The 24,114-nt window shown below is 41.6% G+C and overlaps 2 protein-coding genes across 2 annotated transcripts; one reads left to right on the top strand and one right to left on the bottom strand.

Annotated features, from left to right (window-relative positions):
- Nucleotides 1-6,291: 6,291 nt before the first annotated feature.
- Nucleotides 6,292-13,666, top strand: LOC139447144 (proteoglycan 4-like). The gene is made up of 4 exons (XM_071228330.1): nt 6,292-6,608; nt 6,735-7,273; nt 12,201-12,288; nt 12,572-13,666. The coding sequence occupies exons 1-4, from the start codon at nt 6,311-6,313 to the stop codon at nt 12,865-12,867; spliced, it is 1,221 nt and encodes a 406-aa protein (XP_071084431.1). The 5' UTR covers nt 6,292-6,310; the 3' UTR covers nt 12,868-13,666.
- A 6,376-nt stretch (nt 13,667-20,042) lies between these two features.
- Nucleotides 20,043-23,203, bottom strand: LOC139448174 (uncharacterized). Its single transcript, XM_071229698.1, has 4 exons — nt 23,119-23,203; nt 22,322-22,474; nt 21,103-21,223; nt 20,043-20,652 (listed from the first exon to the last, which is right to left on the bottom strand). Exons 1-4 carry the CDS (start codon nt 23,201-23,203, stop codon nt 20,043-20,045), a joined length of 969 nt encoding a protein of 322 aa, XP_071085799.1.
- Nucleotides 23,204-24,114: the final 911 nt, after the last annotated feature.

Here is a 24,114-nt window from a genome sequence, read left to right as displayed (position 1 = left end):
TCCCAAAATCCGTAAAGCACGTGTAAAGAACGACAGAGAACATGAAGGTTGTATTCGTGAAATGTGTTCTTTACTGTTTTTGAACAGGTTGGCATCTTTGTTTCAAAGTGGCAAATCAGTTAATGTTGGTAACGTTTCTTTTGGCCCTCAGTTTATAGCCATCTGGGGTATTTCCAAATAACGACATCCGATGAGCTTCCATCGTTCTTTTTGTCCGTTTGTTTAGGCTGACGAAATTAATTAACATGCGCCCTGTGTCTGAGATTCAGAGATTAAAGGTAACCAATCAGTGTTCTTGAACACGGTAGTCTTGTCACGCTCAGTTGCGTCAGCGAGCAAATCGGCAGATAGTGAACCCCCGCTGGCAGAGTTAGACAGCCGAGAAGGAGATTAGTGCCCCTTTAAACCTACAAGCCGGGATATAACTGAAATATAAATACTGGTCAAAGCAGTGTTAAACTCACTCCCTTGTTCAGAGCCATGCCGGTCCCCCAGGCTTGATATTGGGGGTACTTTTCCAGTATAAGCATGCCTGTCATTTGGATGTTAAGGCCGCAATAAATTAATAGTTACAGTTTGATTGATTTTTTAAAAACATGGGAGACAGAAGACGTTTAAATTTAACGTTTTATTTTGTTCTTATTAACCTACTTTAGGCATATGTGTACGATTGCTGCCGACGGATGCGATTCGCATGCATCATGTGTGTTCAGTAGGGCTACGTGTGCGGAGTATTTTATCAGGTAAAGAAAGTAGGAACACTCATACTAACGATACTTCTATTTCAAGGAATTTGAGGGCATTAGAATAATGTAAGGCAGGATGTTTTGTTGTCAGGCGGGATGAAAATCAATTAATTAAAGTAGCGAATATGGTATCGTATAAAAAAACATAAACAAAAAAAAACATCGGACAATATCATTTTATCCGAATGCTACAAATTGGTCTGTGAGAATTATATTTTAATGAATATTCTAGCCGTGTGTGAAATTGCCTCATTGAGAAACTCACTGGCTTGTGATTATTTCTGTAACTCACAGTGTAGCCGCGAATAGCTGCAATACTGCTGATGCGGCTTTAAGCAATATTACTCACTCACTCACTGACTGTGATAGTTTTGTTTCCAGCTTTCGGACACATTAATGTTTTCACCATTATTGGAGATTCATGCACACAATTTCTTTTGTAAATTATATTGTGCATGTTGGGGGGTTTATTATAAAGTGCATAGGAAACTGTAAAAACTTTGTGTATGTAAATTACATAGCATTTCCAAGCTCAAGTCATAAGTTTGCTAAATGCTACTTGGAGAATGAAGAGCATGAAAGAAGCATGACCATAGGACTACTAACGTGCGCATGCGCTTGACCTTATGATATTACGCATGCGCACGGACAGCGTCTAACACGCGAGAACACGAGAACGCGAGATCGCGAGAAAATGAAATGTCGCATTCTCGCGTTCTCGCGATTTCGTTTTTTTGTGGCCTAATTTGACAAGTCGAGATTGCGAGATTGCGAGATTTTGCATCATGTCCAAATGTCGCATTCTCGCGTTGTCGACTTTTGACAAAAAGTGCTATGTACCAAAAACACGAGAATGCGAGATCGCGAGAACGCGAGATTTTGGCCAAATCTCGCGTTCTCGCGATCTCGCATTCTCGTGTTTTGGGCATATTTAGCTCGTTTCCAAAGGTCGAGATCGCGAGAATGCGAGATCGCGAGAATGTCCCTTACAGTATTCCATACCATCCTACTGCGTCATGTATCTTTTTCGAACAGTTTTAATTAGAGTGGTTTATAGTACACGTTATCTGTTTTTCCTCACGTCCTCTATTTTATTGCTTTTTGTGATTAATTATGCTAGAAAATATTGTCCGTCATTGATTAATCGTGTCCTTTGTGAATGGATCAATAATACTTTGACTACAAAAAATAATAAGTGATCGGGTCTTAAGTATATTTGAAACAGATTAACAGCATAGCACGAGGAGTCATTACGTTTCTTGACTGTGTTAGACGTCAGTGTATATCTGTATGGTGTACGAATTTGTTGGTTGGTTGTTAACGCAACACTAAGCAATAATTAAGCTATATGTTTTGTTTGTTTGTTGTTTAACGACTTACTTAGCAACATGGAAGCTATATGACGACGGTCTGTATATAATCGAGTTTGTATCAGTGAGTGAGTCCCGGTGTTACTGCATGTACATTACCGTGGGCAGTTCCAAGTCGGAATCGGTTCTGGTTGGCGCGGGATTCTCCTCGTGCAAAAACAGCTGGTTTGCATGTCCTATATTCGATCATTTACCTACCGCGATGATATAGCTGGAGTGAGTGAGTGAGTGAGGTTTTACGCCACTTTTAGCAATACTCCAGCAATATCACGGCGGGGGACACCAGAAATGGGCTTCACACATTGTACCCATGTCGGGAATCGAACCCGGGTCTTCGGCGTGACGAGCTAACGCTTTAACCACTAGGCTACCCGACCGCCCCGATATAGCTGGAAGTTGCGGTGTATAACAACAGAATATAGGAGTAGTACCACATGTCAAGCTCATTTGATTGATTGATTGATTGATTGATTGATTGATTTGATTTCATTTCATTTCATTTCATTTCATTTGATTTGATTTGATTGGGATTGATTGATTTGGATCTTCGCGGGGAACTACTTTTAGCAATATTCCAGCAATATCACGGCGTGAGACACCAGAAATAAGCTTCACACAAACTACCCATGTCGGGAATCGAATCCGGGTCTTTGGCATGAGGGGCAAATGCTTTAACCACTAGGCTACCCGACCGCCCCTATCTGCAATGTGTGAGTGAGTTGGGTTTTACGCCGCTTTTAACAGTATTCCAGTTATATCACGGCGTGTCAGCTTAATCTGGGAGGAAAGCCCGAAGTGATGCAGGTCTCAGACGTTTACCACTTCGGTGAAACCCACGAGCACGGGTATGGTGCTGACAAACCTAGAAACATAATCGGGGCGAACCGGGATTCGACTCCACAATCACAGATTTCGAGCGTGCCCAAGGGACGCAACTCTGCACAGCAAATCGCGACGCCTTAGACGACTGGTCCACCCGCGCCCCCAACTGCAATGACGAATACATGGAGAAGGTATATATTGTCAGCTTTCGATGAGAATCTAAGAAGTCCATCAAACATTGTCGGTCATGAACTTCCTTCTATGAAAGATAGATTTTACTTATCCATTGAAATTGTTAATAAACGACTTCGTACAAACAACATCGGTTAACCAAACAAGCGTTATCTAGATGAAGTAAGCATTGTTATTTTTAATACCAATGTCCATCGCCATGCACGACACCCCAGGGGGGTATCCACATCTTGAAATAGTGTTCATGTGCTAAGTTAACAGTGAGTGAGTGAGTGTGGTTTTATGCCACTTTTAGCAATATTCCATGAACATCACATCAGGAGACACCAGAAATGGGCTTCACACGTTGTACCCATGTGGGGAATCGAACCCGGGCCTTCGGCGTGACGACGGAACGCTTTAACCACTGTACTACCCCATCGCCCCGCACACTCGCACACTTACCAGAAACACATTATAGAAACTGTTGATTACTGCCTTGCTCTTGTATCACTATATCCACACGAAACATACTTTCTGGGTAGTTTCCGTCGGTTTCTATTGATCTCAGAACAAAGGAGACCAGTAAAACCAACTCATCTGTTCCATATTAAGATCCTTGCATACAGGTACAAACTCAGAGGATATTGTATCTCTGTTCATGTCATACTATGTTTATGACTCCAGTGTCTAAATTCCGGTATTTTGTCACGAGTGTCGGAAACTTTTTTCTTTCTTTTTTCTTCTTTTTTTTTAATTAAGATAACTTTATTTCTAATACTAAATGTTATTCTTATAATACTGTAGTTTTATAACTGAGTGTCGTAAACTTAGTATGTCATGAACACGAATATAATGTTCTATTTATTACGAAGATGTCTACATACAGAGACCAACTTTAGTGTTTACCACTTAGGAAACCAGGGCCCACTTGCACAGACCAATCTAAATTACAATCGATCTTAAGAGGCTACAATCAACTTTACAATCACAATACAATTGTCCTATTCCATTTGCACAAACCGATCTTAACGCGATTGTAAGGCGGCATTGATTTAAGATCGCGACCTTAGCTAAGATCGAAATCTTCAACCGTGGCGGTACGATTATCTTAAACTCGACTACTGTCTACAGTTGTCTGAGAGTGCGCGTAGCGTGCTGCGCATACAATAAGTGGAACCGGTGTCAGAGAGTGGGATTTCTGCCCTAGCCTAAATTCCCCCCGGAAAAGGGGCTATATAGCCTAATATTCCCCCGGAAAAAGGGCTATATAGCTAAATTTCCCCCGGGAAAAAATGACTACATAGCCATATTTCCGCTTTAGAGTCAGATTTCCCCACTTAACACAAGGGGTAAGTGTGGCTATATAGCAGAATTTCCCTATATCCCTCGGATTTTTCAATGCAGTATTAAAAAAGATAACCTACTGCACCATTTATCAAGCAATGGCAAAAGCGAACTTCTTGCATGCCATATTTGACAGAGAAATTGGAGTTAAACGTGTCTAAGTTGAAAACAAGCTTTTAGGAATCCTGTAGAACAAGTTTAGTGTTGAAAACATAAACGATTCCGACTTGCCACTTATCATGCCAGAGAACTTATTTATGAACTGTTGCTGGATACTAATAAATACTTCACGTCAGTGATTTTCTACAATGCAGTGATTAATGGTGTGTTGGAATCATATATCTTCCACTGACACACGAGTTGAAAAACTTGCGGCGTGATCTTGTTCATGCATGCCTGTGTCCACAAGCAGTAAATGGGTCCCAATGAGTTAATGTGGTAATGGTTATGTGAATGGGTAATCTTCTAGCGCCTGACAGGCAGCTTTGGTTGCATATTTCACATGTTGCTGGGAATTTCTGAATGCAAAGTATACGCCATGAGCATGCACAGATATATGCGCTATATACGTTGTAAAAATACCTAATAATATACTTGGCAGTGAGAGACTGGTGATTCTCGATGACAGACAAGTGATATGTCACTGCAACCATGATAAGGAGAACGACTGCCGTTCAAGTTTACAGTGCAGACCTGATAGAAATCAACTAGCAAAGTGTGTTTCAACTAGCAGTGTGACGTATTGTTACTTAAGACAGTTGGAAGAATTTAGATTCGCTGATTTACCTCAAAAATAAAAAAACAACACTTGCCCTACTAAAAAAATATATAATAAATAAAACAGTTCATACGTATGTGACAAAAGGCTGATCTGATCTGTCGAGTGACAGATCCGCCATATCTCACTGTCGAAATGAACTATCCCCTATTTATTAAAATTAAAAATGTATGGCGCAAAAAAACACAATCTTTTAATCATGGTTTCTCTTGTAAATTACTCCATCAGCCAACTGTACATCTAGGTACTTTTGATAATAGACATATATTTATTTTGGGGGGAAGTCTGACTCCAAAGCGGACAATTGGCTATATAGGGGGGGGGGGGGGGGGGGGATTCCACTCTCTGACACCGGCAACGACACACAACAGTCCCCTTCTGGCTTCAAAAGCACGATGACATAATTCACACTGCATAACTCTTTTTAAGTTGTATTGTGCATGAGTGGGTTTTGAACAGTACTCCAGTTATATCACGGCGTGTCAGCCTAATTTGGGAGTAAAGTAACCTGGGCGAATCGGGATTCGAACAGTCATAGAGTCTACAAGGGACGCAACTCTGCACAGCGATGTTTTGCGTCTTAGTTAGTATAGTTGTTGTATGGTGTGTATGGACATCGATATATTATATGTAACGAGATTGTTCAAAGGGTTGATCTAATTGGCGTCACTGTATCAAATATTTACTACAGTCAATTGAGTCCCAGCCTCAACATATTTTTCTCAGTCATTGCGATACTTTATTATGGACTATTAGGATATGGAGTATTAGCTAACAACAAGTAAGTTTTTGTTGATGTTTTTCTACAATAAAATTATATGAATATTAGAACCACAAGATTTAACTAGTCGTTGTCGCGTTGCCGGGGGATGATGCTTGAACGCTTTAGGAACACTTCGTGAGTGCTTCATCAAGTGACGAGGATCATCGGGAAACACCCAGCAGTCGCTTCAATGTTTTTGTTTTGAAGAACTGGAGACGACTAACAGCACCTATCGTAATATGTGATGTGAAATACAACGATCTATAATTGGTTGTTGAAATAGTATCTCCCGTGTGAGCTTTGAGAGGGACGAATGCTGAAACAGACAATGTTATCTTTGCGTCTGTTTGCGGTGACTATGTTTGTAATTATTGTTGATACATCAAACGACTCGGGAATCACTAGTAGTGGCGTGTCACCTGTGACGAAAAGCAAGCAGGAATCTGTAACCAGCTCTCAAGAACCTGTTACGAGCCCACAGGAAGGTCTGACTACCCCTCAAGAACCTGTGACTAGCCCACAGGGAGGTCTGACTACCCCGCAAGGACCTGTGGCTAGCCTACAGGGAGGTCTGACTACCCCGCAAGAACCTGTTACGAGCCCACAGGAAGGTCTGACTACCCCTCAAGAACCTGTGACTAGCCCACACGGAGGTCTGACTACCCTTCAAGAACCTGTGACTAGCCCACATGGAGGTCTGACTACCCCTCAAGAACCTGTGACTAGCCCACATGGAGGTCTGACTACCCCTCAAGAACCTGTGACTAGCCCACACGGAGGTCTGACTACCCCTCAAGAACCTGTGACTAGCCCACATGGAGGTCTGACTACCCCTCAAGAACCTGTGACTAGCCCACATGGAGGTCTGACTACCCCTCAAGAACCTGTGACTAGCCCACATGGAGGTCAGACTACCCCGCAAGAACCTGTGACTAGCCCACATGGAGGTCTGACTACCCCTCAAGAACCCGTGACTAGCCCACAGGGAGGTCTGACTACCCCTCAAGAACCTGTGACAAGCCCACAGGGAGGTCTGACTACCCCTCAAGTACCCGTGACTAGCCCACGTGGACCTGTGAACCAAGAGGACGAGTTCCTGACCGCAGTACTAGCCACTGAACAGCAGTGCCACGCAATGTGTGTCTATGTGAAGCCCTGTGTCACGTACTGCTGGCAGGTACAGACTAGGCACTGTCTACTGAAGCCTTCTGGCAAGATGTGCAGCCGTTGTGCGAAACCGGGTTGGGTACATGGAAGCTTGGACACCTTTCGTATTGTAAGTATCATGTAACATCCCTCAGTGCTTTTTCTGTCATAGGCAATGTTATGCCTTCTTGATACTACCTCAACTGAAACATGTATGCCGTGATGACAAGCGATCATCTTGTGTCGAATGGGTTGAAATGATTCATCGGGAATTAACATACAGTTTCTAATGGTTTGGTCACTTACATTTGTTCCTGTAGCAGCCCTCAGTTGCCTTCAAAGATTTTTTGCTGTGACTGTTCTCCTCCTCAATGCTTCAACAATGACGTACCGGTCTTCTCTTCCTGTTGTCACACGAGGGCGTCCTGACCTTGGTCTATCACGTACTGTCTGTGTTTGTTGGATTCGCTGACGTAATCTGCAAATGACAGATGGACTAACATTTAACCTTCGAGCACTTTCCCTATATTGCGTTTCTTTTTTTTGGAAGAGTATATAATGATTTTCTATATGTCACTTTTCAAATTCAACATATGGAAAGAATACTCACTATACACTATAAAAACAGTACAGATGTAGGTGATTTTAAAACAGAGCATCGAAAATAGCAGAAAAATAAAGCCATTTTATAGGATAAAAGACCATTTCTTACAACACCTTGTGTAGCCAAAGCTTGACATGTTTGTACTCACAGGTGCTCGAGGAATGTACTTTTCAATATTAAGATTGTGGATGATGGACTTAACTTAATGTAAACTGGCGAATGAAGGTTACCAAACTGAAATTTGGACACGTTGGGTCCAAACCCCGTATGGTTGAGAATCAATCACCCGAAAATAACCAAAACAATTTGCTGAGTAATGAACATGCTACAGTACCCAGATCAATGGAACTTATGTTTGAAGTGAAACTTTGGCTGCACTTACAGCATGCCAACCTACAAAGATATGGGCATGAAAGGACAATTTACTCTTCATTCACACCCAAGGTGTTGGTCAGTAGCATGCTAACATTAATCCTAAAACAGAGAGAACAGGCTGTTGGTGGGATATATCAAGGAGCAATGAATCATCACGTTGCAAGGAGTTTTGGCTGTAGACGAATGAAAATCACTCCCGGCGCATGGCTTGATTCAGGCAGATTGGGTGGAAGAGAGACATCCTGTTACAACCATGCAGGAAACGCTGCATGCGTATCCTCAATCTGAGGGACGATATTATCACTGTGACGTCATCAGCTGAGGCAGTCATCCTGTCAGATGCTGGACAGTGTCCAGAAGACTGCGTTGGTATAATATCAGAGCATTCAGACCACTACGAGACGTAACGCTTACACTGCAACGCTGGTAGAACAGAAACTGGCGAAGAGTCATGTTCACAGGAGAGAGCAGATTCAAGATTTTCCCAGCAGATTAAATAATTTGTCAACCTCCGACAAGGAAAACATTGTTGCATTCAAGATGTTGGACTGGAGCATCTGTAGCCCTGTCAATTTGGCATCAAATAGCCCTGTCAATGCGGCATCATTTGTCCTGCAATGTGGCATCATTAGTCCTGTCAATCCAGCATCTGTAGCCAAGTCACGACAGTTCTGGTGATTTTGGAAGGAACCACCACTAGACAGCATTACATTGACCAATCTCTCTGCCCTGTTGTACCACTGTACTTGCAACAGAACAGAACAGACCCTGTTTCAACAAGATAACACAAGACCCAATACAACATCTTGCCTTGGCCAGCACAATCACCAGACCAATTACTTATAGAATACTTGTGGGATAACCATGACCGTCAAATTAGAGCTGGACCAGGTCGCCTTTATAACAGGGATCAGTTAACACAAGCCCCCTGAGAAGAATGGTGTTGTATCCCATTTCTTGTGATCAGATGCATCTTATCTTTTTCTTATGGTCGAGTTCGGGTGTGGATTGATTCTGGTGGTGGGCATACACAATACCGACTGACATTTGTGTCATTCTGAGTGAGTGAGGTTTTCTTCATTATTTGGCTTATTAATCAATATATACATATAACAACATTACATTGGGGCGACATTTTAAGTTTCATATATATTAAAAACTTCACATTTTTAAAAGTAATCCCATATATGATATACAATGGACAAATGTATCAGAGAAGGTAATTTTTAATCATTAATGTCCAAAGAAGGATTTTAATTAACGGTAGTAACCATAATTTGTTCCAAGCACCTACGGAATTCGGTAATAACATCAACAGTTTAAATCATAAGTCCCAAGCACGAGAATCTGATGGCACACAAGTTTAGTAGCGTGTATGGCCACCATGTGCGTTGACAACTGCCACACAACACATCTGCATGGACCTTTTGATGCTTGTTAACACATGATTGGGAAGACAACGCCATTGTTGCTGCAAAATGGTGCAAAGATCTTGCACATTCTGTGGTTGGTTCTGGAGAGTGCACAGACTTCTGCCAAGAGCATCCCAGACGTGTTCGATGGGATTGAGGTTGGGAGACCTTGACGGCCAGTCCATGACGTTGACTCCCGCATTATAAAGGAAATTCCTTGTCAAAATTGCTGTGTGGGGTCTGGCATTGTCGTGTTGGAAGATCAAACCGAGTCCATGTGCTGCCATAAAAGGCAGAAGTTCTGGTGCCAGTACCTGGCCGCGGTAAGCAGCAGCTTGAAGTTGCCATGGATGACAAGAAGCCTGGAACGTGCATTGCCACAGAAAGCACCCCACACCATGACACTTCCGCCTCGAAATCTGTCAACTACCTGTACACAACACTGGGCGTAACGTTCATGACGGCGCCTCCACACCCTCGCCCTACCATCAGCAAATCGAAGATTAAATCGGGATTCATCACTGAAGACGACTTGATTCCAATTCCTCGTAAGTGTCGCTGTGCCGACAATTGACGTTGACGTCTGTGTAATTGAGTCAGAATCGGCCCGCAGTATGGCCGTCGTGCTTGAAGGTGAGCAGTTCTCAGACGGTTTCGAACAGTTTGCGCACTCAGTCTACCCCTAAACAGTTCATTTCTGGTTGATGTAGCCGTCAAAAATCGGTTACGGAGGTGACGTAAGACAATCTGATGATCCTCTGCATGTGACGTCACACGTGGTCGACCTGGCCAAGGGCGATCAACGGTGATACCCGTTTGCTGTAGACGCGTCTGTAAATCATAAACAGTCCGTCGACTACAACCCATCGTCCTTGCAACTTCAACTACGGACGTTCCCGTCTGCAACATGCCGATGGCACGTTCACGTTGCACATTTGAAAGGCGTGGCATGACAAATGGCCGTAAAGACTTTTGTTTTCTTGTGTTTTTCTTTTTTTGTTAATGACTGCTAACAAGTATGACTGAAAACACGTGCTGGTATTATGGCCACGTGACCAGTTGCACGTGAAAAAACACTTTTGCCACTATAGTGCTGTGCACATGATTTTGATCGATTCACATGCACAAAAACGGGTATTGTCTGAAGACAATACGTGGCCATTACTGTTTAAATACACAATAAGGGCCCACAATGATAACTGGTCACAATGTTAAAATTTTAGGATTGTGAAGTTGTTGTTTTTTGTTCAGTCAGAGACTTATTATATGGTCTCTAGGTTCAGTATATGTTTGGTCGTTGATTAATCTTAAGCTTAATGTCTCCCTGTCACAATTCTAAGCTTATGACATCCTCAAAAGGAAAATAGTATTTTCTGTAAGGTTTACAGCCAATCCACTTTAAGTAGAGTTACGGTTATCTAGAAAATTATAAGTTGAATAGGCTTGAAGTTAAGATTAAAGAAATATATTGCTATGCCATTCTTGAGAGCCACAGCCCAGAACAGGTTGTTTAAGTTGAGACAGAAACATCGTTGAATTCCCACCGTCTGGTATTATCAATACATGTCCAAATCTGTACTTGAAAATAATTTTCTTGATTTTAGTAGGCCAAGATATACGATCAACAATAGATATGTTTGTTGAGGTAATTGATTACTGTTCATGGTAATTCGTTTAATTAAGTATTTTTTTACACTTGACATAATGTACATACAGTTCAAGTCTTCCACTTTCACCAAGGACAGCGTGGTTAGTTACGTTGTTTGGCAGTTTTAAGTATTTAGAATATATTCTTTCTGCGTATTCACATCACTTAATTCCCAATAAATCTGTAAGGTAAAATCGGTAAAAGCATTGCATCAAACATGTTCGTTGATGTACGTATAAGTAAGCCTCCAGAAAGGTAATGAATTTAAATATATCAGAAAAAATGTTTTTTTCTGCTTGTTGTGCCAAGTTAGTTGTTGCGGAACACAATCAATTTTATGATTAACTACCTTACACTTTCTTGCAAATGTAAATCGGCAAATGTAACATAATTTGCTTAACAAGGCCATATTAAGATATTTATGACGGTTTGCACGTTGATAACATACTGGTAACAAATGGATCCATATATTAAAACCTTTGCAATATCTTTGTCTGGTTAAGGCTCGATTGCTTATAGGCCGCCGTCGTATGGCAGGAGTACTGCTGCGTGTCGTCAGGGACCAAACAGACACTTATTGTGAAAGTGGCTGGTGCTACCGGAAGGGCAAGGATGCTTACCCCTTTTTGACATCACTGATTTTCAGTTATCCATTCATATAACTGGCACCGCCATGTTGTCTTTTATGCCCAGAGGAATCTGTTCTGTCGTAAGAGGCAACTAACGGGATCGGGTGGTCAGGCTCGCTGACTTGGTTGATGCATGTCATCCATCCCAATTGTGCGGATCGGTGGTCAGGATGGTCACTGGATTCTCTGGTCCAGACTCAGTTATTTGTAGACTGACGTCATATAGCTGGAATATTGCTGAGTGCAGCGTTAAACAACAAACCAACCACAAAACTGTCCCTGCTGAAAATGGCGCCAACGGTTACTTTTATGTATAATTCGTTTACACCGTATGTCACCTCAAAACAAAAAGCGTATGCATATATAAATGTCATGATATTTTTATGCAGGGAGCAAACCGTCTGTGTGGTGGCCGCCCATGTCAGGCTATGGAGATGTGCATACCCATGACTTCAGGGGCTGTGTGTCTGCCATTGGGTGAGTACATATTGTAATAATGCCCAATGCCAGGCTTTTGAATGGATTCTGATCTCTAGATTTTGTTCTCTTTTCTCCAAGACCCTCTACAAGGAGCCCAACTCAAGTCCAGAATAAGTTGGTAAGTCTAGATTCCCTCAGATCCTGAAATAAAGGATTGTTTTGGGCTTCATTGGATTTTATTATTTTCATTTTGTAGATATATATCTTTAAATAAATTTGCTTTATTTCTGGGACTAAATGTCAGTCTAATCGAGTCCTGACAATCCCAATTCCGCTACAGGTCCGACCATCGTTGATATCACTGCGACTGAAGAGCCTAAAACTGGTGTTCCAGGATCCAGTGATGCCATTTCACCTAAAAGTACTAATCCAAGCATATCTTATGAAACAACCCCTAAGGGGTCTACAACTACCACTTCGGAATCAGATGACGAGACTACCACTAGAGGGTCAAAAACTAGTGGATCCAAAACTGCGACTACAGAAGATGATGTGGAAACTACCACTGAAGAATACAGAACTACTAAAAGCGATCCTAAGACTGCCGACCAAGGCTCTGATGATTACCACTCCTAAATATAATGATGAGATGAGAAGCGTCACTAGAGGATTCTAAGACTACCATTACGAAATAATATCACCACTATAGAATATAGAACTAGAGCTGGAGGATCTAAAACTAACACTACAACATCGTATGAGACCACAACTATAGCATATAGAACCAGAGCTAGATGATCTAAAACTGCCACTACGACTCCCTGTGAGACCAGGGCCCCGTTCCACTAGGCGATATTAGCGCTAAGATGATCGTAACTCCGATACTTTAACATAGGCTTACGATGATCGTAGCGGTAAGATCGCTTTGTGGAATGGGGCCCTGCACTATAGCACACAGAACTAGAGCTAGATGATCTAAGACTGCCACTACGACACCGTATGAGACCTGCACTATAGCATTCAGAACAAGAGCTAGAGTATCTAAGACTGCCACTACGACACCGTGTGAGACCACCACTATAGCATACAGAACTAGAACTAGAGGATCTAAGACTGCCACTACGACACCGTATGAGACCAGCACTACAGCATACAGAACTAGAACTAGAGGATCTAAGACTGCCACTACGACACCGTATGAGACCACCACTAAAGCATATAAATTAGCACAAGAAGACCCAGACTTTCATTACAAACTAGTTTGACACTACCACTACAGAATCTGTGACTTACCACTCGAAATCAGATGAATGCACGACTACGTTCACTACAAAGACTACCACTGGAAGTCGTTGGACTAAATCTCCGATATTGGCAGCTGATACCAGTACAAAAATGTTTTCCTCTTTTGGTTTAATGAGATTTATGTTGTACGCAATGGGTCTATTAATAAAGTATATTAAGTACATAACTAGAAATCCAGCGTTATTCCAACACTAGTACTGACATTAGGTATCCAAAAATAAAGAGGAGACACTATATACGGTTGCACTCGAGTCGAAGATTGGCGCAGAGATCGGTGCACGCGCAAGACCCTTCGACATTACCCTGCTTGCACAGACACGTGACACAAACTTAGGCCAACTGACGTCGCATGGGGTGATATGGGTGCACTTGATTACACCAGTTTTTTCCCTTGGCGTTTTAAAACAATATTTCCTGATTTAAAATACAAAATGTATTTCTTATTGACTTTTCAACATACAGATTGATTTTTTCCGTCCTGTTGATGCCACGCACGCGTCAAAGTTTCTTGCATTTTTTCTTACTTAGAAAATAGGAAACCCTCTCAAGAAGAGTTAGACTCTATGTTCCTGGGGACAAACTGTCCATCGGTATGTTACGGTGGCCGAGAGGGGACATCGCTTTCTCGCCTTCAATTACGGCCACGAGAAAGCAAAACAAAGCGATAACACGAGGCGAGAAAGCAATAGCACGAGGCGAGAGAGCGATAAGTATATCGCTTTCTCGCCTCGTGTTATCTCTTTCTCGCTTTCTCGAGGTAAAGCAATATCCCCTCTTTGCCACTGTAAGGGTCGCCTGTGTTTCTATATGATAAAACGTATATATGTAAAACAATAGTTCGTTCGTTTGTTGTTTAACGCCGCACTCAGCAGTATTCCAGCTATATGACGGCGGGCTGTAAATAATCGCGTCTGGACCAGACAATCCAGTGATGGACATCATGTGCATCGATCCACGCAATTGGGATACGATGACATGCATCAACCAAGTCAGCGAGCCTCCCCACCCGATCCCGTTAGTTGCCTCTTACGACAAGCTTAGTTATGAATTGTTAAACCACACTGACCATTTAACATACGGATATAAGAGTGGGTTGTGGTCGAGGGCGTTCATGTTGTTGTTTTCTTGATTTTGTTTGTCTGAGGTGTATGTGTGTGTGTGTGTGGGGGGGGGGGGGGGGGGGGGGGGTCATAAAAGAGAGCGGAGATTTTTTCGTCATATTTCAAATTATTTCCATGGAGGGAATGTTGAAATATACTCATTATTCACTAACACGTAATAACCGTACAGACGTGGGAATTTTAAAACAATCTGCGCAATTCTTCGTAAAAAAAAATTGTATGATTTAGGAGTTTCATGGGACCATCACGCTGTCTTTGATTTATGATAAACTTGTATTGCGTCTCTTGTGTACAAATCTACAAGTATATTGATAAACACCGCTGTGAGTGAGTGTGGTTTTACGCCGCTTTGAACAATATTCCAGCAAATTTACGGCGGGGGGGGGGGGGGGGGGGGATAGAAATCGGTTTCACACATTGTACCAATGTGTGGCGTCGAACCTGGCTCTTCGGCACGAGTGAACGCTTTAACCACGCGGTTACATAAACGCTCCCGTCGCTGTGTCAATGGTGTTATCACAGATGATATGTGTACTTGGGTAAACTACACATATGGAGAGACATCCTTATTATTGTGGCCACACAGTTAACGTTGATAACAATATGAAATGCATCACTACGATCATCTTAAATATGTTAAATCAGCTGTCATACACTCTTCAAAAAAAGAAACGCACAGGTAGTGTGTTGTTCATTGTTTGTTTGTTATGTAGTTCATTAAACCTGACTACACAAAAAATCAGGTCTATAAATTAGATATATGTTATTGGAAAATGTCGGTGGCCTGATATTCGACAAACGGTGCGTCAAAACGCAGCCATGATCGATTTGCAATGTCTTAAACCGTAGTGTTTTCACACTTGTTCAAAAATGTCATGGGGGAAAACAGTAATGCAAAATGCACGTGCAAGTTATGGCATTCGTAACTCCTGGGAGTGTCTATACAAAGGCAAGCCAGAGCTCATTATTTGCCATTCAATTGTCAACATTTTTCAAGTTCGAAAATGCCGAGACTCAGTACAGCCGATCGGGACATCGTCATTGGACGTATCCAAAGAGGGGAATCACAGTCTTCTGTTGCACGTCACTTCAACGTCCACCACAGCACCATTTGCCGCCTTTGTGACCGATACACTCAGTTCATTTCCACTGCAGACCGTCCGAGAACCATCTTCCAAAGGGAAGTGAGTTAACTGACTATAAAAGTCCAGTTTCCACCCTTGCCGAACTAGGCTGGTATTATGGAGTTAGATTTTGGCTGGACTAACGAGTCTATGCATAGTCCAATCAAAATCGCGCAGCGAAATCGAAATCCGGTTCGTAGAGTGTCATGCAGATTTCGGTCGACTGCAGGATTTGCAAAGCATGTGCACCGCTAACTCGTTGTCAACAGATATTTTCTAAATCTTTTTTATGTTTTTAATCAAGGTGCTCACGTGATTTGATGCGCTTCGCGATGTAAGACTCGTTTTATCACAATATAGATCTTGATTATCGATCAGATCGTCTTGCCTGGGCGCCACCGTTTTGTTTGAAACAAATGCAAGTGATACGAGAGGTTGAATCTGATTGGTCAATATGAGAGGCATTGTCTTGCGTTATCGCTTTCTGGTTTGTTTGTTTGTTTGTTTGTTTAACACCGCACTCAGCAATATTCTAGCTATATGACGGCGGTCTGTAAATGATCGAGTCTGGACCAGACAATCCAGTGATTGACACCCAGCGCATCGATCCACCCAATTGGGATCGATGACATGCATCAACCAATCAGCGAGGCTGACCATTCGATCCCATTAGTCGCCTCTTACGACAAGCATAGTCACCTTTTACGGCAAGCATGGGTTGCTGAAGATCTATTCTACCCCGGATCTTCACGGCCAACGCTTTCTCGTCTCGTATTATCGCTTTCTCGCGGCCGTAATTGAGGTCGAGAAAGCGATGTCCCCTCTCGGCCACCATAGTATTTCGGATATCACCACGGACCGATGAAGATTGAGTCTACGTGGCCAAATCACTACTGTATTAGTTTTTGAAACTCGTCATAAATCTTTCACGAAACACGCTTATCTACCGAGTAGTCAAAATCCATAGTATACAAGAGCTGACTCGATAGTTAACCTATTTTCAGAGAGAGAGAGAGGTTGAGAGAGAGCGAGAAAGAGTACCACATTTGTAGTGCTTGCCCACTGAGATACCATACCACTGTTTAACATGAATGTCCCACTCAGACACAGTATACTCCGAGCCGACCAGTCCTTGTTTTATCCCTTTTATCGATGTCAGTTTATCTTGGTTAAAGTTTCATCTTTCACTGCTGATGGAAGACACTAATTTAAGTAAAGCAAGACATGAAGAAACACATGGTTTGAGTGAGTGAGTTGGGTTTTACGCCGTTTTGATCAGTATTCCAGTTATATCAAGGCGTGTTGGCATGATGTGGGAGGAATGTCTAAAGTGATGCAGGTCTCAGACGTTTACCACTTTGGTGAAACCCTAGAGCACGGGTATAATGCTTATAAACCAAGAAACATAACCGGGGCGGTCCGATAATTCGAACCCACAAGGGCCGGTCGGGTAGCCTAGTGGTAAAAGCGTTCGCCCGTCACGCCGAAAACCCGGGTTCGAATCCCGACATGGGTACAATGTGTGAAGCCCATTTCTGGTGTCCCCCGCCGTGATATTGCTGGAATATTGCTAAAAGCGGCGTAAAACAATACTCACTCACTCACTCGAATCCACAATCAGATATCTGGCGTGTCCAAGAGACGCAATTCTGCAAAGCGAAATCCGGCGCCTTAGACGACTGGGCGACATGACATCACATGGTTTGAAGGTTCACGAAATGGTTGTTGTGTGTGTGTTAATGCAGTCAGCAGGACCAGTGACGATATTTTTGTTTATTCAAATACAACAAATCAAGCCTGACGTTATCTTAACATGTCAACATTTACAAACAATTAAAATGTTTTATCACTTCTACTCTCTCGAATTGTTATTTCAATATACCATAGAATACCTGAAATGAAATAAAAATGAAACTGTCACAAACAGTAAATTAAATTGAATGTAAGACTTTGTCATATGATGCAAGCTAACACAAAGCTCCAACTTCTGAAACCTTAAAGAAGAATTCAGTCTGCAACAAATGTAAATGTTTAACTGTGTAACAAGCACATTTTATGGGTAATACCATATTACATGCTATTATTCAGAAATTAATCATTAGATACTCATATATTGAAAAAACATTGAACCCTGTAACCTTAAATGTAAAATACATTAGAGTCCATCAAGGACTAAACCAAAATTTACAAAAATCAAAACTGAAACAAGTGGAATTACACATTGTATGGTGAGTACCCAGAGATCTTTTTATATCTCTGTTAATGCAAGCATCTTGGCGGCTATACTGAAAATCCCAGGGGAATCTCCTGTTAAATTGATGGGTATACACACCAAGAGTTTGCATCTTTGAAACAGTTTAACCAGAAGAGAATGCGAGGGTTGAATAAGAGCAAAAGTCAATACAATATATATGTAGGACAACTTTAGTCAATTAGGAACTTACGTCTATATATTTTGCGTTTATTGGGGTGTGAACGCACAAACCGGCGTGTGCATTTTGCGTAGCGGATTACCACAACCTGTGCACACATTTTCAGAAGATTAACGAAAAGCGTGCACGTATTTTCAGCTGATTTACGCAAAGCGTGCACACATTTTCAGCAGATTAACGCAAAGCGTGCACACATTTTCAGCGGATTTATGCAAACTGTGCACTCATTTACAGGAGATTTACGCAAAGCGTGCACACATTTTCAGCAGATTAACGCAAAGCGTGCACTCATTTTCACCGGATTACGCAAAGTGTGCACACCTCGCTTTTATCTCCATATACTCAAAACATACTGTTATAAATATACACGTCAACCATAATACCCCACAGACACAGAAACGCGTAGACAACAAGAAGACCTCACGAGCTCAACCCATCCTATTATTAGGAACAGTCGTCCACTATCTCTCACTTATCACAGAGGACGTGGGGCGGTCGGGTAGCCTAGTGGTTAAAGCGTTCGCTCGTCACGCCGAACACCCGGGTTCGATTCCCGACATGGGTACAATGTGTGAAGCTCATTTCTGGTGTCCCACGCCGTGATATTGCTGGAATATTGCTAAAAGTAGTTCCCCGCGAAGATCCAAGTCAATCAATCAATCAATCAATCAATCAATGTGTACAATGTGTGAAGCTCATTTCTGGTGTCCCCCGCCGTGATATTACTGGAATATTGCTAAAAGCGGCGTAAAATCAAACTCACTCACTCACTCACTCACTCACTCACAGAGGACGTCACCAACCAGCAAACACGGCCATATTGGAAGAAGGATCTGAAGATGTTGAATACATTTAGGTGTTATCGTCAAGATACATTTCAAGTGTGACATCGTTGGTCTCGTTGAAAAGATTTGAACAAACGGCGAGGTCACACTTGTAAGCAATCATGGGGGGAAACTGATGTAATTATGATCACTCCGGCTAACCTTGTTGATGCAATACTCCTATATGAAAATATTACATGAGTTCCATTTTACGATTCATGCACTACCATACACAATGTGGGTTCGAGGCGTGTATTCCGTACCGCATCATCTTATTTTCAACCCAAAACTTACATAACATACCAGAGTTCCTTTTCTCTTCTGATTGTATACAGACAGAAAACATTCCAAAACGCCCTGAGCAAAGACTCGTTAGTCTTGACTTGAGTTATATCTTCAGATGTTCAGCAATCAATTCCAAACAAGCTTGTTTGTTTGTTTGTTTGATTATTGTTTAACTCTGCACACAGAATTATTCCAGCTGTATGACGGCGGTCTGTAAATAATCGAGTCTGGAACAGACAATCCAGTGATTGACACCAGGAGCATCGATATACGCAATTGGGATACGATGACATGCATCAACCAAGTCAGCGTGCCTGACCTGACCACCCGATCCCTTTAGTCGACTCTTATGACAAGCACAGTTACCTTTAATGGCAAGCATGGGTTACTGAAGACCTACATGTATTCTACCCCAGATCTTCACAGGTCTCTCAACAAGTATAAAGGGGATAATTGAAATAAATGGAAATGATAAAACAATGCGAAATTGAATTGAGGCCAACTTAATCAATGTCGAGTTATTTGGCTGATCCCTGCAATGTAAAATTGTTTGGTTGTCAGACATGAATAATATCAACTAGATGCACAACGTCATATATCCAAATAGGCAATTCAATGTATTTGAGAGGAATGTTGAAAGACAAGCCATTACTATAGCTAGGTGAAGTCAAACAGCTTTTATGATTATTGATATGAGAGACTTGTTCAAGTCACTCAAAATCACTGATACCAACGTTCCCCCATGCAACTGTTGTTGCTATTGTCACTGCCCTTATACCAAGGAGTTGGTGTTCTTACTGAGGATTGGTATGGAGACTGGTTTAGGGATGTGGCTGTCTCTGTATCGCCTTGTAGATTGATTCTATCCTGTTCAATAAGTGGCAGGGACGTCTGTCCTGGCCGTTTGGTCTTGTTCAGAGCTCTGCTCCAACTTGATTTGGCAATTGGAGGCAAACGCACCATTGTGTCGCTCCTAGCTTCAACTGGCACAGTTCTTGGTGGGGCTTGTTTTGGTTTACGGGCAGGCATCAAGCAGAGTCGTTTCTCCTCCCCGCTTGAAGACAGGTTTTCTACTAGTCTCCTCAAGGACTGATTTTCCGACATCAGAGCGTCGTATTTGTCGTACATCTGAGCCAAACTAACCTGTATCTGTGTCTTACGCGATTGGACTTTGTTGAAGGTGGCCTCGGCCTTGTTACACTGGGCTTTCCACATATGGATGTCTCGCTCTGCCTTGTCCTTGAGAGCCTGTTCCCGTCTCAGCTCTAACTCAAGGCTCTCAAGCTTCACCTGGTACTCTTTGTTCTGCTCGGACAAGTACTTGAGGTATCTAAAACCGGGGTAGAAATATTCCTTCACTATAAAGCCAGTATTTTATATGAGATTTATATCTGGCATGACACCTATATAGCGCACATTCTACCATCTAAGTTACTGTTAGGATAGGACTAGTCAATATACCTATCCGACTAACCTTAGATCTTCATAAGAATGATTTTATTTGTGACTATACATTTGTTTAGGCTATTGGATATATTTTGTGGTATCTATGATTATAATTTTCCATACGGCTTTAGTCCATGCCGAAAGAATCACTGATACATAAATTGGTCAAATATGAACGTGAATGGGTGAGGAAATTTTGGTTCACGCTGCATCCAGTGATGGGTACAAAGGAAAGGATACATGGAACGATCCCAGCTCCATCCTGTTATTGTTGGGTATGAGAGGGGAGACGGTACTTACCCTCTTTAATAGATACTGAGTAGAACATACTTACTGTTTCTGGTTCTTGAGCGCAGTGACTGTAATGTCCAAGTACTTCTTAGCATTCTGGTGTGCTGCTGTTATCATCTTCAGCTTGCCCTGCACACTGGGTTCGAACTGGTTTAGGAAGTGATCTGGTAAGACGTTATAGTTTGATTTTAGAAACACCCTGTAATACCGTAGGAACAGAATATATTCGGTATTGAACTCCTGTTCTAGCCATAACTCTATATCACACTTTTTTAACCAATTACAATCGAAAAACATATGCACACAGGTGCGTGCATGCACATCCCTCTGTAAGTGGACAATCTTGAAGGTGACGTTACACCTTAATAAACGTCTGTACTCCTTATCAAAAGATCACGTTTGGTGAATTGAGTATACTTAAAGAAAAGGTTTTAAAATATTTTTATGATTTGTAGGCATTGGGTGATTTAGAATTGCCAACATATAGAACAGATGAGTCACAGAATTCGAACTAAGCTCAAAGGTTTTACTAGCTGGGGTGAAGATAAAATGCTAAATGTTAAACCAATGAAGAAAATGGGAAATCTGTACTAGCCAGCAGGAATTTGTTCAGGGCTATCAGGCTAGTGTTAAGTTCTTACCCAGACTGAGAATAAACGATGGATATGGTAGCTGCAAATTGCAAATAAGAAAAATAACTAAGATTAGGAAGTGAAAAATCACAAACTCTTAAGAACACATATTAAAATTTCTTTAATTTGATTTTTGTATGACATCCATACAAACATAGCAGGGGCGGTCGGGTAGCCTAGTGGTTAAAGCGTTCGCTCGTCACGCCGAAGACCCGGGTTCGATTCCCGACATGGTAACAATGTGTGAAGCCCATTTCTGGTGTCCCCCGCCGTGATATTGCTGGAATATTGCTAAAAGCGGCGTAAAACCATACTCACTCACTCACTCACTCACAAACATTGCTAAAAGCGGCGTAAAACCATACTCACTCACTCACTCACTCACAAACATAGCACATTAGAAAATAATATCAGAATGTTCAAGTATTTAATTGCACTTTTTGTAGCCCAGAATCACAGTACCCTAGGTCGATGTTATATGGAACTAAATACAAGAATTACACAATGTGTGCTTTGCTGGTCATCCTACCTGGGGATTTGATTAATGCTCACATTGTCAACTTCTGGACCACATTATGACAGTACGAGTCTACCTCACATCACATCGATGCCAATGAATAATGTTCCTACCATTTAGTTTAATATCTTGCAGTCCAATACCAGTGTCTTCTTTGTTGACATGGCAAGTAGTCGTTCTTTGAGCACCATTTTGAACCAGTTCCTCACTATTGGACGGAGAAGGACGAGGTTGCCCAACCACATCGCTAACATTCACATTCTTATCTGTGTCAAAGAAAAACATGGGCTTGTCAGATTTACATCGTGTCTTAAATACACAGGCACAATACAACTAACCTATTTCGCTGAATATATCTTTGCCAATATATCTACCGTTTGTGTTGGTGGCTCTTTACACTTCATCATTCTGAAGTTAATCTGACAAGGAGGGGGACATAACAGTACGTTTTTTAACTTGTACTCAACCACATTAAGACACAGTAACATAGACATACGCAACTGGTTATCAGGGCCGTTATCAGGAGTAATTTAGACAGAAACACAGTTATTGTCTCACGTAAAATACGTAGAGTACAGTAAACTACGGTTATAACGAACTCAAAGGGACTACTAATTTTAGTTCGTTATAACCGTAGTTCGTTATAAGAATATATACAGCATAACTACAGTAAATAGTTGGGACCAAAATGTAAGTTCGTTATATCCGTCAGTTCGTTATAAGCGTGTTCGTTATAACCGTAGTTTACTGTAATAAGTTTTAATCGCTACTAAAATCTAACACACCATACAGACTATTTAAGCAGTATTTGATGAGACAGACAAACCATTTCCTGATGACATGACATCACCTGAAAACGCTAGCCCCGTGAGAAATTCATGACATGTATATATTGATCAATGAAACTTACGTGTGGGAATTGCTTCTGATGAATGGGACGATGTGCTTCTACTTGGAGATACCCCTGCAAGATCTAGTGGCGGTAGGGTTTTCATGTCTGAAATAGGCTTAGAAAATATTATGAGTGTGGATTTGCTGCTGTAAATTTACTTACGTGTTTCGACAATCGCCCAAATGAAAATAGATTGTCTAAATATAAAAAAAAGTAAGAAACTAACTTTAAAATAACGCGAGAGCCTTATATTCTCCTGTACTCTGATACTAACATTTTAATGACAAATAAAATGATATGCCTAGTGCCAGTAGTGGAACCTTTTGGTTTTACCTAAAACGTTACCAAACATTCATACCTTTTAAACAAATCCGGGGAGATTTGGTCACATCTTGTTTCCTCGATTTGTATGCATTTACATTCTAATCACAACGAGAGTTTAAAAAATAAGTAGATCTAAGACTTGAACAAAACCGACAAACTTCACAGACGCAGCGAACTCAACGTCACGTGACCTACCAGGCATGCTTCTTGCGACGTTAGGGTTGCAATTTCATTGCAGGGTTATCGGAATCTCTTGCATTTCACTCGTGATCCTAATTTCATGTAAACTAGGGAACAGAGTACATTTGAAACAAACGCACCCAAAAGGTTTTACATTGTAACAATTAGTCTTAACTTGAAGTTCATTCATTTTCGGAGCACATTTCTTCGATGCACGGAGTTTTACGAAAGCCGAAAGGGCAGATAACTCCAATAGTTCTTGCAATTGGATGACAAAATGTAAGTATGAACTACAACCTACCCAGGATCCTGGATCGTATCCCAATGGTTACTTCATATACATATAATTATGTACCTTTGTTTTCACATAAAATGACATATGAATAAGTAATTATGGTGAAATAAGTGTTTTGTTATGTAGTTTGTTTTTTAGTTTGTTTTTGTTTTTTATTGGTGGGGTGGGGGGGGGGAGGTTGTTGTTGTTGTTTTGGGGGTTTCGGGAGGAGGAGG

The sequence above is a fragment of the Haliotis cracherodii genome, unplaced genomic scaffold (assembly GCF_022045235.1).
Source record: "Haliotis cracherodii isolate W230 unplaced genomic scaffold, xgHalCrac1.p SCAF_10, whole genome shotgun sequence".
Classification (NCBI taxonomy): Eukaryota; Metazoa; Mollusca; class Gastropoda; order Lepetellida; family Haliotidae; genus Haliotis; species Haliotis cracherodii.
This window is presented reverse-complemented; position numbering and strand designations above follow the sequence as displayed.

Coding starts and splice junctions, on each gene's coding strand:
- LOC139448174 (XM_071229698.1), bottom strand. CDS start 23,203: ATGAAAACCCTACCGCCACTAGATCTTGCAGGGGTATCTCCAAGTAGA. Junction 22,475..23,118: donor ATCAGAAGCAATTCCCACAC/GTAAGTTTCATT, acceptor TCTTTGACACAG/ATAAGAATGTGAATGTTAGC. Junction 21,224..22,321: donor GCAAGATATTAAACTAAATG/GTAGGAACATTA, acceptor ACGTCTTACCAG/ATCACTTCCTAAACCAGTTC.
- LOC139447144 (XM_071228330.1), top strand. CDS start 6,311: ATGCTGAAACAGACAATGTTATCTTTGCGTCTGTTTGCGGTGACTATG. Junction 6,609..6,734: donor TGTTACGAGCCCACAGGAAG/GTCTGACTACCC, acceptor GCCCACATGGAG/GTCTGACTACCCCTCAAGAA. Junction 7,274..12,200: donor GCTTGGACACCTTTCGTATT/GTAAGTATCATG, acceptor ATTTTTATGCAG/GGAGCAAACCGTCTGTGTGG.